The 19,474-nt window shown below is 33.5% G+C and overlaps 1 protein-coding gene across 1 annotated transcript; it reads left to right on the forward strand.

Moving 5' to 3' along the window:
- Positions 1-11,416: 11,416 nt before the first annotated feature.
- Positions 11,417-19,242, forward strand: LOC123562170 (uncharacterized). The gene is made up of 3 exons (XM_053523374.1): positions 11,417-11,529; positions 17,834-17,916; positions 18,627-19,242. Exons 1-3 carry the CDS (start codon positions 11,515-11,517, stop codon positions 18,856-18,858), a joined length of 330 nt encoding a protein of 109 aa, XP_053379349.1. The 5' UTR covers positions 11,417-11,514; the 3' UTR covers positions 18,859-19,242.
- Positions 19,243-19,474: the final 232 nt, after the last annotated feature.

The following is a 19,474-nucleotide window of genomic DNA, read 5'->3' on the forward strand; positions in this document are numbered from 1 at the left end:
TCATAGTGTTCTATTTCAAATAGACATTTGTTAAAGGAAAGGAACACAAATGCGCTTCTTAAATTTACGAAGTTTAATTCATTAAGATGTTTGTTAATAATACTCTGTGCCTGGTCGAGCATTGCAAGGAATGCAAAAAAGTAAATTCGCTACATGAAGATATATTATCATTATTAGTAGAGGGGAATTAACCAACTAGGTGGAAGATAACCAAAAATTTCTTTCTTCCCAAGATTTTCATCTATAAATCAGGTATTTAGATATATTATTTTAGGTATCAAGGGAAAAAACACAACTAATCAGTTTCCTCCTCCATGCCCCCACCCTCTTACCATCTATCATTACAGCCTAAGGTGTCATGCTACTCTGCCACTTTCGGTGTACTGTTTGATTCGACAGCGCTTCTCCCTTAGCTCCAGTATAATAACATAAATAGCCCAACGTCTACGATAAGAAAATGTGGAAGCTGCATACAGAAAGATCTAAACCAAAGGAAATCAAATGATTAAAAAACAGAAATACTTGTATGGAATAGCTACATACTACAAGACGACAGGTGGGCAATTTAGGTCACAACCTGAATTAATGTGTGTTCATAAATTCGTATGAAAATTTATTCAGTAAATCCCTTTTAAGTATAGTATAAAATATAGATGAATAACTATCTTACACTGTAGAAACCAATCAACTTAATACATCAAGTACTGTGCTTAAAACACGGTTGTGATGTAATCCTTTGTTAGTTTTGTCCATTATATAGGTTATTGTACCGAAACCGTTCTATACACACGATTATTTTACTATACCTGTCCATTATTAACCTTAACTGTCCATTCTTAAAATAACAGATACTTTAAGAATGGACAGGTACAGGTTAATAATGAACAGGTATAGTAACAACCTTGTACGTTGAGAGGTGTGAATACATTAACCTAAGAAATTCGAAGTTTCGAAAAATAAACTTTAACGTTTTACAGAACTTGTAACTGCAATAAAAAAACCTGAAGAGGAACGTATGACTTTAACTCAAATCACCCCACAAATTATCAGTGAAATGATTTTTTGTTTGTTTTGTTTTGGGTTTAACGCCGTTTTCAACAGTATTTCAGTCATGTAACGGCGGGCAGTTAACCTAACCAGTGTTCCTGGATTCTGTACCAGTACAAACCTGTTCTCCGCAAGTAACTGCCAACTTCCCCACATGAATCAGAGGTGGAGGACTAATGATTTCAGACACAATGTCGTTTATCAAATAGTCACGGAGAACATACGCCCTGCCCGAGGATCGAACTCACGACCCCGCGATCCGTAGACCAACGCTCTACTATCAGTCAAATGAAAATCAAACAATGCGCCAAAAGTAATTACAGAATGTTAGTTTAAATCTTCAACCGTTAAAAAGTAATAAAGTCCTCTTTGTATACACCTAAATCGCATTAGAAAAGTATCGCACATATACACCTGGTTTGGCATTTTCAGTCAAAAATAGATGAAAATAGGCAACGTAATGTAAAAACAAGAGCTGTCGGAGGACAGCAACGCTCGACTATTCAACAGCCTTGTCAATTGAATGAATATTAAAGTCGAAAAGGGGGCATAATTTTGTAAAATTGCTAAAAGGGTTATTGAACCTGTACAATGCATATCAGCTTAATATGGACAAATGTGCAAGTTCCATTCCATTCCCATTAGTTGGTACTGAGATACCAGCTTGCATACAAAAAATTAACCAACAACTGTATAGTCGAAAAAATGGCATGCTTTTGTAAAAATGCAAAGTAGAGTTATGGAACATGAGCACTGCATGTCAGATCATCAAATGAACAAGTGTGTGACGTTTCAATCCATTTCCATTAGTAGGTTCTGAAATACTAGCTTACATATAAAACGTTAATAAAAAATTATTCAAAATAGAGTTAGGGATTCTGTGCAGTGTAAGTCAATTTATCACAGTGAATAAGTGTGTGAAGTTTCTATCCATTCCCGCAAGTTGTTACTGAGATACCAGCTTACATACAAAAACTTAACCAAATCGGGACGCCGACGCGGACATCGACGCATGGGTGAAATAAACAAGAGCTGTCAGGTGACAGCGCGCTCGACTATTCTCAGTGCTTTATAGTATAATATAAGCTATGAGTAAAACTTTAACATTACAATAAGCATATTCTAAGTCGAAAAGGGGCCATAATTCAGTCAAAATGCTTGATAGAGTTGTCTGCTCCTGTTTACAGAATGGGGTCATGATGGTAAACAAGTATGCAAAATATGAAAGCAATATCTCAATGGACTTTGAAAATATCTGGGGTGGTACGCAAACTTTAACATTACAATAAGCATATTCTAAGACGAAAAGGGGCCGTAATGCAGTCAAAATGCTTGATAGAGTTGTCTGCTCCTGTTTACAGAATGGGGTCATGATGGTAAACAAGTATGAAAAATATGAAAGCAATATCTCAATGGACTTTGAAAATATTTGGGGTGGTACGCAAACTTTAACATTTGTGTGACGCTAACGCCGACGACGGGGCGAGTAGGATAACTCCCCTATTCTTCGAATAGTCGAGCTAAAAAGTGGAAAACCACAGGTCGCCTAACACGACATAAACGAAAATGTTGCAGACTCGGTTTGATTGAGCCTTTTCACGGACGGTAGTGGAAGTGCAAGCTACCGTCCACGCCCTCTAGTCCCGGGTTGAGCAGAACTCAACATTTACACATGTATTTACCAGAATGTAATTTAGAGACATCCGCAGATGTCTTCATACGACGGTGCACATGGAACTTCAGTAATGCACAGAGTGCAAATCCATGAAAAGCGGCCTATAGTCCCCAGATAAAATAATGAATGTGCCCTTAACGAGAAAACAGTGAGCAGAATTAAACAAACTGGAGTCCAATATAGCTCCACCTATTCTTTGAATAGTCGAGCTAAAACACATAATTTTCCTTTCTTTTTCAAATGCTGCAGACTTATCTTTCTCATGCAGTGTTCGTGTAAATGGATAAATTTGTGCCATAACTGACATTTGTTGCAGACCTAACAAGAAATGTGCAATTTCACCTTTCTACTACAAAGACAAAAAACAACAACAACAAAAAAAACCCCGCCAATTTCCCTAAAGTTTTACTGCACGTTTAGGTATTACCAGAAAAGTTGGCCGTAATGATCTTAATTGAATTGGAGTACAATTGTCTTGCAATAACGATGCTATTTATTGTAATAACGAAATATTTTCTCGTAAAAACGAGATATGAGTCATAACGAGTAAAAATCTCAAAACATTTGATACGGGTAATTTTCTTCTAATAAAATTGAAAGAATATCTCGTAATTACCAGATAAGAACGATTGTTTTCTAGTAACGATATAAAATACATATACATACATTTTAGAATGTCTTCACCTGGACCCGTCATTTATTAAATTACTTGATTTATATAAAACTGCAAACTCTGCACGAATAAAGCATGGACAACTTTTAATACATACATCATAAGGCCTTGCAAGTTTAATTTTACTTTTTGTAAAGTACTTCAAATTATTCATAAATATGACAAAACGAGATATGTTCGAAACTTTCCTAAGAATCAGCACTGAATATCATTAGACTAAGTGTTTAAAAAACTTTTAATTACAATAATGTTTATATGTAATCTAATTTAAACTCCATTTGACTTGGTATTTTTATTTATTAGCACTGAGACACAAATCAATGAATTGTCTTTGCCTCAATGAGGACAATATTAGAGACATTATATAATATCACGACAATCTTGATTTTTTCGGGAGGACCGTGTTTTAAGTCAGAGAAAAGCCTCAAACTATCAATTATGTGAAAGAATGGACAATCTCGGCGCGTTGCGCCTCGATTTGTCCATTCTTTCACATAATGGACAGTTTTCGGCTTTTCTCCTTTACATAATGCTACTATATAAATCTGGTATAATAATAATAATAATACATTCATTTAAGAAAATGTTTAGACATTAAACACATTGTCTCGGCCTAATATATGTCACTGTCAGTTGTAACTAGGTATTTCTATTTCCCATTTTTATTTATGCAAATCATGTATAATTACCATCATGGGAATAGAATACAGTTATTCTGTAGTGCGTCTTTAATAGCAAACTTTAACATTAACGTTTTAGTCTAAGTCGTATATATATGATAGAACAAAACAGAACGCCTTCAAGATACCAAAGAGAACGGTTTAATAACAATAAGCTTTTACCTGTCTACGTACCTTCAGGTTTTGCTACCAAATACCTTATTCCAACAACTTTACAAATACTAGCACACATTTCTACTATCCACATTTATTTTATTTCCACCTATGGTTCAAATGAAATTTTGTTTCTCTGTCTGCTAAGATATAAAACAGAGGTTGTACTGCTGTATACTAAACCAAATGTAACACAATCATATAACTTTATCAATTGTTTTAAATAATTCACCGTTTCGGTAGACTAGCATAGTTTAGTAGTATCATCCAATGCACATTAAAATGTATAGTCTCATCATCATCGTCATTATCAACATCACAATCGTTATCAGTACTTTTATTGATAGAAATAGTTTACATATTACATAGTCATCATTATCATCATGATATCGTCATAATGATGAAGGAGAACCATTAGCAAATGGCATAATATTTAAATATTCAATCATCTTTTTTATTTTGGTATTTAATTTATAATAGAATATATATTTAAATAAGTAGCGAAAACAAATTTTGTTGATTAAACAGTTGGAAACTGTTAGAGATTTCCATATATCGTGCTTAAAACGAGGGCCGCAGCTAAATTTCCCACTTTTAAAAGGCTTTTCAATCGATAAACTCCTTCAGTATGTATTTAAATGTCGTTTACGTTTGTTTTAGAGAATTCGTACATTTACGAACAAATTCCAATATGCCTTTCAGAAAAGGCATGAGGAAGATATTTCCGATATATTGCATGCAATATGTACTTACTATTACTTGCTAGGTTTTAGCTTGAATAAACTAAAGCAAGTTTATTCTATTATACTACCACGAAAGAGACTTTTTAATCCCCCGCCACAAGTGGTGGGGGTTGGGGGGGGTCGTAGGAATGGTCTCCGTCCGTCTGTCCGTAACACTTCGTGTCCGCTCCATATCTCCTAAACCCCTTGAAGGATTTTCTTCATGGTGTCTTCAAAAATAAATTAAACATGTTGACAATGCTGGTAGATACCACATTTAAAGATCATGTATTTAAATGCCGTTTACGTTTGTTTTAGGGAATTCTCACATTTACGAACAAATTCCAATATGCCTTTCAGAAAAGGCCTGAGGAAAATATTTCCGATATATTGCATGGAATATGTACTTACTATTACTTGCTAGGTTTTAGCTTGAATGAAATAAAGCAAGCTTATTCTGTTATACTACCACGAAAGAGACTTTTTGATCCCCCGCCACAAGTGGTGGTGGGTTATAGGAATGGTCTCCGTCCGTCTGTCGTAACACTTTCGTGTCCGCTCCATATCTCCTAAACCCCTTGAAGGATTTTCATGAAACTTGGTTCAGATGATCACCTCATCAAGACGATTTGCAGAACTCATGAGTCAGCCATGCCGGCTCAAGGTTAAGGTCACATCTCAAGGTCAAAGGTTTGAGCCTTCCATTTTGTGTCCGCTCTATATCTCCTAATTTTATAAACCTTGTATCAAATGATCACCTCTTCAAGACGATGTGCAGAACCCATGAGTCAGCCATGCCGGCTCAAGGTCAAGGTCACAACTGAAGGTCAAAGGTTTGAGCCTTCCATTTTGTGTCCACTGTATCTCCTAAACCCCTTGAAGGAATTTTATATAACTTGGGTCAAATGATCACCTCATCAAGACGATGTGCAGAATCCATGAGTCAGCCATGCCGGCTCAAGGTCGAGGTCACAACTGAAGGTCAAAGGTTTGAGCCTTCCATTTTGTGTCCGCTCTATATCTCCTAAACCCCTTCAAGGAATTTTATAAAACTTGGGTCAAATGATCACCTTATCAAAACGATGTGCAGAATTTACGAGTCAGCCATGCTGGTTCAAGGTCAAGGTCACATCTTAGGGTCAAAGGTTTGAGCCTTCCATTTTGTGTCCACTCTGTATCTCCTAAATCCCTTATAGGATTTTCATAAAACTGGGGTCAAATGATCACCTCATCAAGAGCTCATGTGTCAGCCATGTCAACTCAATGTCAAGGTCACAACTCAAGGTCAAAGGTTTGAGCTCTGTATCTCCTAAACCCCTTGAAGGATTTTCATGAAACTTGGGTCAAATGATCACCTCATCAAGACGTTGTGCAGAATTCATGAGTCAGCCATATCAGTTCAAGGTCAAGGTCACAGCTAAAGGTCAAAGGTTTACCCTTTCACTATCCATAACAGTGGCGGGGGATTTCTATTCAGTTCTCTATGTTTTTATGAGATATCTCATAAGAAATTTTCAGCAACGTTACAGTTTAGTGTCCGAACTGTACACGAGAATAGCCGTTATTGCAATATGTACATTGTTGCTTCCCTCCACGCAAGACGGCGTTGCCATGGTAACCATAACTTAAGAGCGCATAACGATGCTCACAAACAATCTATCATACAAATTTCATTAAGAGACCACAGAGAGTGGGCTATTCACACAAAATGCATCTTTATGAAAAAAGTTCTTTAACAACACACACAGGAAGTTCAAATGTGGTCTCTTAATGCAAGTGGTCGCTTTACAGTTACGGCCTCTAGAGCAGTTGGACTGTAATAGTTATGTAGTACTTTTACTTTATGTATATATACTGGTATTTCATTGTGGGGTGGGGGAATATTCATAGGGTCAAAAGAACACAGGACATTTTAGGAAAACGGCTGACAGCTGATTGGTGGTGGAAATTCATAAACTATCGAATCGCAGGTGTATTGATAATTCTACGCAAATGTAGAAGAATAAAAACACTGCTTAAGCGAACATTAAATGATGCTGCTTTAACCACGTTGACAGTATTGTATTATTGTTTGATATATATATAAATGCTATATGTTAATATTTTCACTTTTTTATTGAAACAAGTTGTGTCAACAGTTAAACAGATTTGTCCAGTTTCTTTCTGAACATCCCTCGTAAACAGAAAATACCTAGGTAATAATAAAGGAAAGAATAATTGATTTTGCAAGGATTTACCTTCAACCCGATTTCCAGACATTAAATATTTTTCATGACATTCTCTTATTATTTGAATATTTTTTAATCGTCTACTGTACTTTTTACAACCAACAATATAAAGGGTAAATGTTCATATTTAAGGAATTCACTGTGTTTGAGTAGAAGTCCTTAATATATTTTATGATGCAGTGTTATTACTAAACAATGTTTCGATCTAGATGCATGATATACAAGGTACAACCGCTTTCAGTTTTGACATCTGACCGCCAATGCACAACGTCCTTTAAAACTGAAATGGTTCAAGGGTGTTGAATAACAGTAAGTACATACATATGAACCAGTCGAATAGATTTTGTCCTCGTTGGATTTTTTTCGTTTTTCACTTGACATTTTAATAGACATTTCGTTGGGGAGAAATTTTCTTACGGAAAGAAAATACTGAAAAATCTACTTTCAAGGGCAGATAATTCAAGATCAAGCCTGGATACCTTGATTTTTTATACATATTTCCGTTTTAAACTTGATTTTCAGTCAGTACACAAAGTTTAAAGAAATTCTGCCCGTAGAAAAAAAATTGCCCTATATACATATGGGTAACTGTGGCATTTACCCTTAACATACAAGTATTTTGCAATATAAATGAAGTTTCTTATTTCCAACATTTTTGAAAAAATACTTTCTAACTGCTAAAACAAAGGATTACTTGAAACTTTAAGTTAAGAGGGCATAACGATGATCTCAAACAATCTAGAGCAGTTGAACTGTAGTGTTTACCTTTACCTTGTTCATACATATTGTCATTTCAGTTTATCACTTAGTAAGAAGGTATGAGAAGGACTTCACTGTGTCTGAGTAGAAGTCCTTGATTTATTTTATGACGCAATTATTACTGAAATTTTTTTTGATCATCAGCTTTCAGTTTTGACATCCGGCCGCCAATGTCCTTTAAAACTCAAGTGGTTCAAGGGTGTTAAAGAACCATAAGTACATCCATATAAGTCAGCCGAATAAATTTTGATTACTGAAATCTTGTTACGCCGGTTTAATTAATGTCTGAAAGAAGTGAATTTTGTCCTCCTTGGAATTTTTCGGTTTTCGATATACATTTCATGGACTGTGCGCGAAACTTTTGTAAGTGTATAAAGAACAAGATACAATAGTTTCGCGATTTGTTGTGCTTAACGTTCTCATACACGCCTTTGGTATAAACTACTTGGTGTAGTAACATTTTTTAAAAAATTAAAAAGAAACACTTGTGAATCTTTAGAAAATCTATATTAGTAATTTTGTCAAAATGTTTTTTTTAAATTTGCTTTCCTTGTTTATGTATCATTTCTCTTGTACATTCAGTTAGCACACAAGTATTTTGCAAAGTCATGTAGATGAAATGACCTTTTTTCAAACATTTCTGAAAAGATACTTTAAAACTTGTGAAAGAAACAATTACTTGAAATTTACTAGTGATCTATGAACATTTTAAATAATTATGCCCTCTGAGAAAACAGGTATTTTCTCTTTCTTTCTATGGACCTAAAATCTTGATACCAACTGAAAATGAAAAAAGTGTTAGGTAAAAATGAAATACGAGAAAACGTCACACAATATGAATCATGAAATAAGATTATTTAGGATCCTGACTGACATATTGTTTTGAAATTATTTCAAATATAAATAATAAATAACAGAGGATATTTGCTTATCAACGTTAACAACAAATGCAACACCCTCACTTCACGTGTTAAAAAGTAAGATCTGGGGCCGTATTCATAAATTTAAAGCATCTTAAGTATAGGTATAAGAAATTGATTATTTACTTAACTAAGTATTACTTATGTAACGAATTTATTTTACTTAAGTATATTTGTTATTCATAAAACAACTTAATAAGTAATTTTTGGCTTTTATTGTGGACGAAAACATTAAAAGATAAACATTAATTTCAGACAGATACAACATGCACAATTATGTTTAAAGTGCTTTCATCTGAAAAACAACACTTTAATCGTACTCACGACGCAATTTTGTTTTCTGACTTAAGTCATTTCTTACGTATCTTAAGTTTAAGCTGTTTTATGAATAGGACTTAAGTTTATACTTAGACTTAAGCTGAAATCACCACAAAGTTAAGTAAAATCTTCAACTTAAATCAAAACTTATACTTAAGATGCTTTATGAATACGGCCCCTGGTGTTTGCCAGTGAAAGATATTTTATCTTACATGTAAAATAAACATTTTTTGTTGTATATTTTGTCACTAAATTTTATATATTTGATTCTTTCCTCCTTGAATTTGTCATTTTGCTCATCATTTAATATTTTTACCTTAAGATAAATATTTAAATAGACGTTCAGAAAACACTGAAAAACTGTCAACGCTATTCCTTTGCAGCATCGCTCTCTCTGGAAGAACGATATTAAATATTTGTTTCACAAGTTCATCCAGGACGTTATTGGTACAATATCCATGCCTTTTTCGAAGTTTAACATTAATCGCTAGCAGAAATAATCTTTCCAGGTGATCTCTTGAATGTCTGTACTGATTCAATAATAAAGGCGACATCAGCATTGCCGTACAGCCATCACGAAGTTTTGCACATCGCATGACTAACTGCGGACCTTCCTGTAGGAGTAGGGATAGTAAGTTGGACAACCTCTGTGCTGTCTGTTGATCAAGTTTCTCGGACAGGAGATTGCGTCCTGGAATCATATAGTAGGGAAGGCAGAAGCTATCTAATGCTGCCTTTAGAAAATTCAAACTCATCAGTATCAAAAACATCAGGTTTTCCTCCTTGAATATTTGACTACCAAGTAGATGAGACATCCAGTAGGTAATGTTTTTCATAATAAATGATGAAATTCCTTTGCTGACATATTTCAAAATGTCCTTAGAAATGAATTTTAATATGATGTAAACTTTCGTTTGTGTATCATTGAAACTTTTGGTTAAGTTTAATTCTGTTTCTATAAAACAAAAACGCCATTCCATCCACTGGTTACAGCTTCCTTTACATCCTACCGGAACAAGCTGACATAATGTGGAAGATTCGTCTTGTAGTATGCCTAAAGGCGGCCAGTCATGTTCGCGGAGCCTAGTTCTAAACGAAAGAAGTATTTCCCTATACATACAGTGCAGTCCAAGGACGTGATCTTTTCTATAATACCCACCCACGACTGGAATTGCAGGTCCTGTCAATTCATGAACTGTTTCGTTTTGATTATCATTCAGTTCTCGAAAAAAATTATTCCACCACGAAGCAAACAAAGAACTGGAGGCAAATACTTCTGACTCCTTTCTGAAAAGTGACTCTTCAAATAGTTGATAATAACCAACATGCCCCTTATTAATGAGTCTCAGTTTTGTATAACCAGGAGGTGTTTCTATGTCATCAGTATAGAAAACCAACATTCCGCGCTGGGTGGAAAACAGCCCTACATTGTTAGTACTTATGACACCAGCTGGAAGAATCAGATGATCGACATCGCTTTCATAATAAGACGATAATCCCTCCCCCTTGCTTCCGGCAATAACACCGTTTATTTTTATTTCAAGTTGATTGTCCATTTCAAGATGAATACTACTATGTTCGTGCCATAAATCTCTCCTATCATTGATCATGTCTGTACTATAACCGATGTTATCCAGTGTCTTAGAAACAAAGCGGGATATGTCTTCCATGTTTCACTCACTGTCGCTAGATTTTAAATTTTAAATACCGTTATATATATATATAAACTACAGCATATTAGCTTCCTGCTTGTAATAGCAATTCTGAAAAGTTTAATATGGAAAATCTAAACTAGAATCATTCGCAAGCTTATTTTAATATTATGTGAAAATTTCAAAGGATATTTCAATGCAAATGTAGAAAGAACATGTTTTTGTTATCGACAATTAATGGTAAATGTGTTCATAGCTTAGTCATGTTTTCCAAATTTGACTTATTAAGAAAATTAAAGTAAAAATGCATAAGGCGCTGAAAACTCGACCATCCATAGAATATTATCGGTTGATAATAAGACACCGTCTTGAAGGGCTCTTTGTTATTCTCTGTAAAAATCCCTTTCTGATTTATGCTTCACTGAAACTCAGCGGCCGTTGCTTGTTTCTCTAATTTAAAATTGTATTTTTATTTTTACAATTATGAAATGTTATCAGAAATTAATAACCACCATCCTCTATTAGCAAAATTAGTTATGCCCTCAAAATACCGAATGTTATTTAAAATGTATATGAATATTTCAGATAGAGCAACCAGTCAAGAGGTATTCTGTTCAGTTGCCACAATGGAAGTCTGTGTACGTACTCATACATTTCGCTTTATTTACCATCGGATACCAAGAACTGATGGCAAGACAGTCTGTACGTATATCTTTTATGAATGGCCTATACGGTTTCTATTTGTGATTGGCCTATACAGTTTCTATTTATGATTGACCTATACCGTTTCTGTTTATGATTGTCCTATACTGTTTCTGTTTATGATTGGCCTATATGGTTTCTTTTTATGATTGGCCCATACCGTTTCTATTTATGATTGGCCTATATGGTTTCTTTTTATGATTGGCCCATACCGTTTCTGATTATGATTGGCCTATACTGTTTCTGTTTATGATTGGCCTATAGCGTTTACATTTATGATTGGCATATACAGTATCTATTTATTATTGGCCTTTACGGTTTCCATTTCTAATTGGCTACTATGGTTTTTATTTATGATTGACCTATACGGTTTCCATTTATGATAGGCCTATACGTTTTCTATGTATGATTGACCTATAAATATCTATTTATGATTGGCCTATACCGTTTCTGTTTATGATTGACATATACGTTTTCTGTTTATGAGTGACCTATAAATATCTATTTATGATTGGCCTATACGGTTTCCATTTATAACTGACCTATACGTTTTCCATTTATGATTGCCCTATACGTTTTCTATTTTTGATTGCCTTATAAATATCTATTTATGATTGGCCTATATGGTTTCTGTTTATGACTGACCTATATGGTTTCTGTTTATGATTGACCTATATGTTTTCTATTTATGATTGACTTATAAATATCTACTTATGATTGTCCTATACGGTTTCTATTTATGATTGACCTATACTGTTTCTGTTTTTGATTGGCCTATATGGTTTCTATTTATGATTGACCTATATGGTTTCTTTTATGATTGGCCTATACGGTTTCTATTTATGATTAGCCTATACGGTTTGTATCTATGATTGACTTATACGGTTTCTGTTAATGATTGGCTTATATGGTTTTCTATTTATGATTGACATATACAGTTTCCATTTATGATTGGTCTATATGGTTTACATTTATGATTGGCATATACAGTTTCTATTTATTATTGGCCTTTATTGTTTCCATTATGACTGGCTTATACGGTTTCTATTTATGATTGACTTATACGGTTTCCATTTATGATTGGCCTATACGTTTTCTATTTATGATTGACCTATAAATATCTATTTATGATTGGCCTATACGATTTCTATTTATGGTTGGCCTATATGGTTTCTATTTATGATTGGCCTATACTGTTTCTGTTAGGATTGGCCTATATGGTTTCTATTTATGATTGATCTATACAGTTTCCATTTATGATTGGTCTATACAGTTTACATATATGATTGGCATATACAGTTTCTATTTATTATTGGCCTTTATGGTTTCCATTTATGATTGTTTACTATGGTTTCTATTTATGATTGACCTATACGGTTTCCATTTATGATTGGCCTATACGGTTTCTATGTATGACTGACCTATAAATATTTATTTATGATTGGCCTATACGGTTTCCATTTATGATTGACCTATACGGTTTCCATTTATGATTGGCCTATACGTTTTCTATTTATGATTGACCTATTAATATCTATTTATGATTGGCCTATTCGGTTTCTATTTATGATTGACCTATACGGTTTCTGTTTATAATTGACCTATACGTTTTCTGTTTATGATTAACCTATAAATATCTATTTATGATTGGCCTATACGGTTTCTATTTATGATTGGCATATACTATTTCTGTTTATGATTGGCCTATACGGTTTCTATTTATGATTGACCTATTTGGTTTCTTTAATGATTGGCCTATACGGTTTCTATTTATGATTGGCCTACTAGTATACGGTTTGTATTTATGATTGACTTAAACGGTTTCTTTTTATGATTGGCCTGTATGGTTTTCTATTTATGATCGACCTATAGAGTTTCCATTTATGATTGGTCTATATGGTTTACATTTATGATTGGCATATAGAGTCTTTTTTATTATTGGCCTTTATGGTTTCCCTTTATGATTGGCTTATATGGTTTCTGTTTATGATTGACCTATATGGTTTCTATTTATGAATGACCTATACGTTTTCTATTTATGATTGACCTATAAATATCTATTCATGATTGGCCTATACAGTTTCTATTTATGATTGGCCTATACGGTTTCTATTTATGATTGACCTATATGGTTTCTATTTATGATTGGCCTATACGGTTGATATTTATGATTGGCCTATATGGTTTGTATTTATGATTGGCTTATACGGTTTCTGTTTATGATTGGCCTATATGGTTTGTATTTATGATTGACCTATACAGTTTCCATTTATGATTGGTCTATACGGATAACATGTATGATTGGCATATACAGTTTCTATTTATTATTTGCCTTTACTGTTTCCATTTATGATTGACTTATACGGTTTCTATTTGTGATTGACCTATACGGTTTCTATTTATGATTGGCCTATACGGTTTCTATTTATGATTCACCTATACAGTTTCTATTTATGAATGACCTATACATTTTTTATTTATGATTGACTTATAAATATCTTTTTCTGATTGGCCCATACGTTTTCTATTTCTGATTGGCCTATATGGTTTCTTTTATGATTGGCCTTTACAGTTTCTGTTTATGATTGACCTATACGTTTTCTGTTTATGATTGTCCTATATGGTTTCTTTTATGATTGGTCTATATGGTTTTTGTTTATGATTGGCCTATATGGTCTCTGTTTAAGATTGAACTATACGGTTTCTGTTTATGATTGGCCTATACGGTTTGTATTTATGATTGGCCTATATGGTTTCTGTTTATGATTGGCCTATATGGTTTCTATTTATGATTGGCCTATATGGTTTCGTTTATGATTGGCCTTTATGGTTTCTGATTATGACTGAACTATAACGTTTCTATTTATGACTGACCTATACCGTTTATATTTATGATTGGTTTCTGTTTTTGATTGGCCTGCATGGGTTCTATTTATGATTGGCCTATTCCGTTTATATTTATGATTGGCCTGTACCGTTTATATTTATGATTGGTTTCTATTTATGATTGACCTATACAGTTTCTTTTTATGATTACCATGTAGTTTCTATTTACGATTGACCTATACAGTTTCTGTTTATGATTTGCCTATACAGTTTCTATTTATAATTGACCTTATGGTTTCTGTTCATGATTGGCATATACAGTTTCTATTTATGAGTGACCTATAAAGTTTCTGTATATGATTGGCCTATACAGTTTCTATTTATGATTGACCTATACCTTTTCTGTTTATGATTGGCCTATACAGTTTCGATTTATGATAGGCCTATACGGTTTCTATTTATGTCTGGCCTACATAGTTTCTATTTATGACCGGCCTGCATAGTTTCTATTTATGATTGGCCTATACGGTTTCTTTTTATGATTGACCTATCTGGTTTCTATTTATGACTGGTGTATACGGTTTCTATTTATGATTGGCCTATACAGTTTCTGTTTATGATTGGCCTATATGGTTTCTATATATGATAGACCTTTACGGTTTCTTTTTATGATTGACCTATGTGGTTTCTATTGATGATTGACCTATATGGTTTCTATTTATGATTGGCCTATTCGGTTTCTGTTGACGATTGGCCTATATGGTTTCTATTTATTATTGGCCTATACGGTTTCTGTTTATGATTGACCTATACCATTTCTTTTTCTATTGGCCTGTACGGTTTCTATTTATGATTGGACTTTACCGTTTCTATTTATGATTTGCCTGTTACGTTTCTATTTATGATTGGCCTATACCGTTTCTATTTATGTTTGTTTTCTATTTATGATTGACATATACAGTTTCTGTTTATGATTGGCCTATACAGTTTCTATTTACTATTGACCTACAATGTTTCTGTTCATGATTGGCTTATACAGTTTCTATTTATGATTGGCCTATATGGTTTCTATTTATGATTGGCCTATATGGTTTCTTTTAGGATTGGCCTTTACGGTTTCTGATTATGATTGACCTGTAACGTTTCTATTTATGATTGACCTATACCGTTTATATTTATGATTGGTTTCTATTTATGATTGGCCTATATGGGTTCTATTTATGATTGGCATATACCGTTTCTATTTATGATTGGCCTGTACCGTTTATATTTATGACTGGTTTCTATTTATGATTGACCTATACAGTTTCTAAAGATTCATCTATACAGTTTCTGTTTATGATTAGCCTGTACAGTTTCTATTTATGATTGACCTATACAGTTTCTGTTTATGACTGGCCTATACAGTTTCTATTTATGATTGACCTACATGGTTTCTGTTCATGATTGACCTATACAGTTTCTATTTATGATTTACCTATACCATTTTGTTTATGATTGGCCTATACAGTTTATATTTATGATAGGCCTATACGGTTTCTATTTATGATTGGTTTTTATTTATGATTAACCTATACAGTTTCTTTTTATGATTGGTCTATACGGTTTCTATTTATGTCTGGCCTACATAGTTTCTATTTATGACCGGCCTACATAGTTTCTATTTTGATGATTGGCCTATACGGTTTCTATTTATGATTGTCCTATCTGGTTTCTATTTATGACTGGTGTATACGGTTTCTATTTATGATTGGCCTATACAGTTTCTGTTTATGATTGGCCTATACGGTTTCTATATATGATAGACCTATACTGTTTCTTTTTATGATTGACCTATGTGGTTTCTATTTATGATTGACCTATACGGTTTCTATTTATGATTGGCCTATTCAGTTTCTGTTTATGATTGGCCGATATGGTTTCTATTTATTATTGGCCTATACAGTTTCTGTTTATGATTGACCTATACCATTTCTTTTTCTATTGTCCTGTACGGTTTCTATTTAAGATTGGACTTTACCGTTTCTATTTATGATTGGCCTGTAACGTTTCTATTTATGATTGGCCTATACCGTTTCTATTTATGATTGTTTTCTATTTATGATTGGCCTATACAGTTTCTATTTACTATTGACCTACAATGTTTCTGTTCATGATTGGCTTATACAGTTTCTATTTATGATTGACGGATAAAATTTCTGTATATGATTGGCCAATACAGTTTCTATTTATGATTGACCTATACGGTTTTTGTTTATGATTGGCCTGTACCGTTTCTATTTATGATTGGTTTCTTTTTATGATTAACCAATACAGTTTCTATTGGCATATACAGTTTCTATTTAAGATTGACCTTTACAGTTTCTGTTTATGATTAGCCTTACAGTTTCTATTTATGATTGACCTATACGGTTTCTGTTTATGATTTGCCTATACAGTTTCTATATATGATTGACCTCATGGTTTCTATTCATGATTGGCCTATATAGTTACTATTTATGATTGACCTATAAAGTTTCTGTATATTATTGGCCTATACAGTTTCCATTTATTATTGACCTATACGGTTTCTGTTTATGATTGGCCTATACAGTTTCTATTTATGATAGGCCTATTTTTTTCTATTTATGATTGACCTATACAGTTTCTATTTATGATTGACCTGTATGGTTTCTGTTTATGATTGGCCTATACAGATCTATACGGTTTCTTTTTATGTTTGACCTATATAGTTTCTATTTATGATTGGCCTATGCAGTTTCTATTCATGATATGCCTATACAGTTTCTATTTTTATTGGCCTATACGGTTTCTATTTATGATTGGCCTATACAGTTTCTATTTATGATTGGCCTATACAGTGTCTATTTATGATTGGCCTATACAGTGTCTATTTATGATTGGCCTACTTAACGATGTGAAGTTGTTTCTGGTTGTGTTTGCTATGCTCAATTCTTCCTTGGACTCTACCCACTACCTTTTTTTAGCAGAATATATTTAGTTTATAAAAAAGAACGGACTGAGCTTACCGAATAAGCAGTGCATCTAAACCATTTATGGTTACAATGCTAGGGGAGATTGGACCATGTGTTTTATTGCTAGAAAATTCTGAATTCGATTCATGAATCTGGTTCTTAGCCCTTTTCACAGTGTCAAGTAGAAGACATTTTGGATTTTTGTTTGCAGAAAAAGGACGTTCTTGTTTTAAAACTCGATGTGTTTTACTGGCCGCCGATCCATTACTGAAGTGATAATGCACGGAACTAAAACATTGTACAATTTTAGGGGTTTTGAAATAATAATGCTAGAAATTAATACATTTTTGTACAATTTCTTGGTTTTTGAAATGAAAGAGCAAGAAACTAAAACATTTATTGTACAATTTCAGTGGTTTTGAAATGATAATACTAGAAATTAAAGCATTTTTACACAATTTCAGGGGTTTTGAAATGATAATGCGAGTCTTGTACAATTTCAGAGTCTGTCTCAGACATCTGTGTTAATATTCATTGCATATTGTTTCTACAACCTGACATGCTTCGGTCGTTTGTTCGACGACAGGTTGGTACCTTTTCATGTTACAATTATGTTAAAAGTTACTATTTAATATACATAATATTTTATTTTCGTTAGAAGTGTTAGAGCTGTATTTGTAAGCTTATAGTAAAATGCGGCCGTCCTACCCTTTTAAATCGAACCGGTTTTGCATTCAGATATAGATACTTACAGAAACATCGATGTAATTAGAGATTTTTTTCACATTGGCATTAGCTGTTGCCTAAACGTTTATTGATATGATATCCTACGTATTTCCTCATTGAAAAGAGGAAAAATACATGTGCATGCTTCATTTATTTACACAAACTCATTTGATAAGAAGCATCTTGTATAAAGATGAATGATGAAAAATATGCCAAAGAATGTAGCTATATGTGCTGTATAAAACATATTTTGATTTATAATCATTGTTGTCACATAAAAATGTCGATTTTCTAATAAAGTCGATTGAAGGGGAGCGGTGGTCTAGTGATTAAGGTGTCGGCCGCTCTACCTGGTAGTCGTGGGCTCGAGTCCCACTGGGTAACGACCACGCCTTCGCACTGGACACCAGTTATACTCTTTTCTAGGAAGAGGATTTGATAGTGGCTCAAATAAACTTGAAGATTCCATCACAATCGGGCTAAACGTTAGTATTAACTAAATAAAAATCTTTTATTTCATGAATTGCAGAAGTTACTGTTAAATTAACAACAGTCTTATTCAATCTACAGCAAATCGGCAAACTACTATGAACTGACAAGATGTGTATTGTTCCTGGTTGGTGAAATGGCCGCGTGTAAATTGGGACTGTATGGTGAGAAGGGATACAGGCCGTGGTTCATGCACGGATTTCAATGGTGTTTTGCTTTCTCTGTTGTCATTTGGATAGCGCAGATATTGACAGCGGGAAATGCAAAAGAGGAAATAAGACACACAGAAGTTCATGCGAAGAAAGTGCAATAAATAAATTGAAGTTATATGAACTATAAACACCAGACAAGACAGTGTTTAGTTTATCATCCTAGGCCAAATGATATTATTTTCTGCTCTTCTTTATTTCAAAATTGTAAATTTTCACAAAATTTGTATATGTTCTGATTTTTTTTAAATGAACATTATATCTTGACTTTTTGTAACAAGAGCACATCGAATATTGTTACAATTGACACAAAGTGCATTTCTATTATTTTTTATAATGTAAATTATGTCGTATAAACTAAACATTGATTGCTGGAGCGTAACGGTGCTAACGTGTGACTTTCTTTCTGTGATATAATATTTTGATTATATTTTAAGTATATTTTTAGTTTAATTGAACATTGCTGCTAAATAAATGAAATGAAATTATGTTTACCTTTAATATACTTCTACTTGTGCAAAGAATCTATCCGTCCCAGCATGATGTGGTGCACAGAAAAATGCGCAGGCAACCTCGTTAGTAATGTGTATACGAGCTAACAGCATAATGCCTTACTTGCCCCCGATTGCCTGTTGGTAACACGCTTGACAGTCAATCCATAGGTCTGGCAATGCAGGTCTGAGGTTCGAATGCCGGTCCAGAAACAAGACATTTCTGAGA

The sequence above is a fragment of the Mercenaria mercenaria genome, chromosome 2 (genome assembly GCF_021730395.1).
Source record: "Mercenaria mercenaria strain notata chromosome 2, MADL_Memer_1, whole genome shotgun sequence".
NCBI classification, from domain to species: Eukaryota; Metazoa; Mollusca; class Bivalvia; order Venerida; family Veneridae; genus Mercenaria; species Mercenaria mercenaria.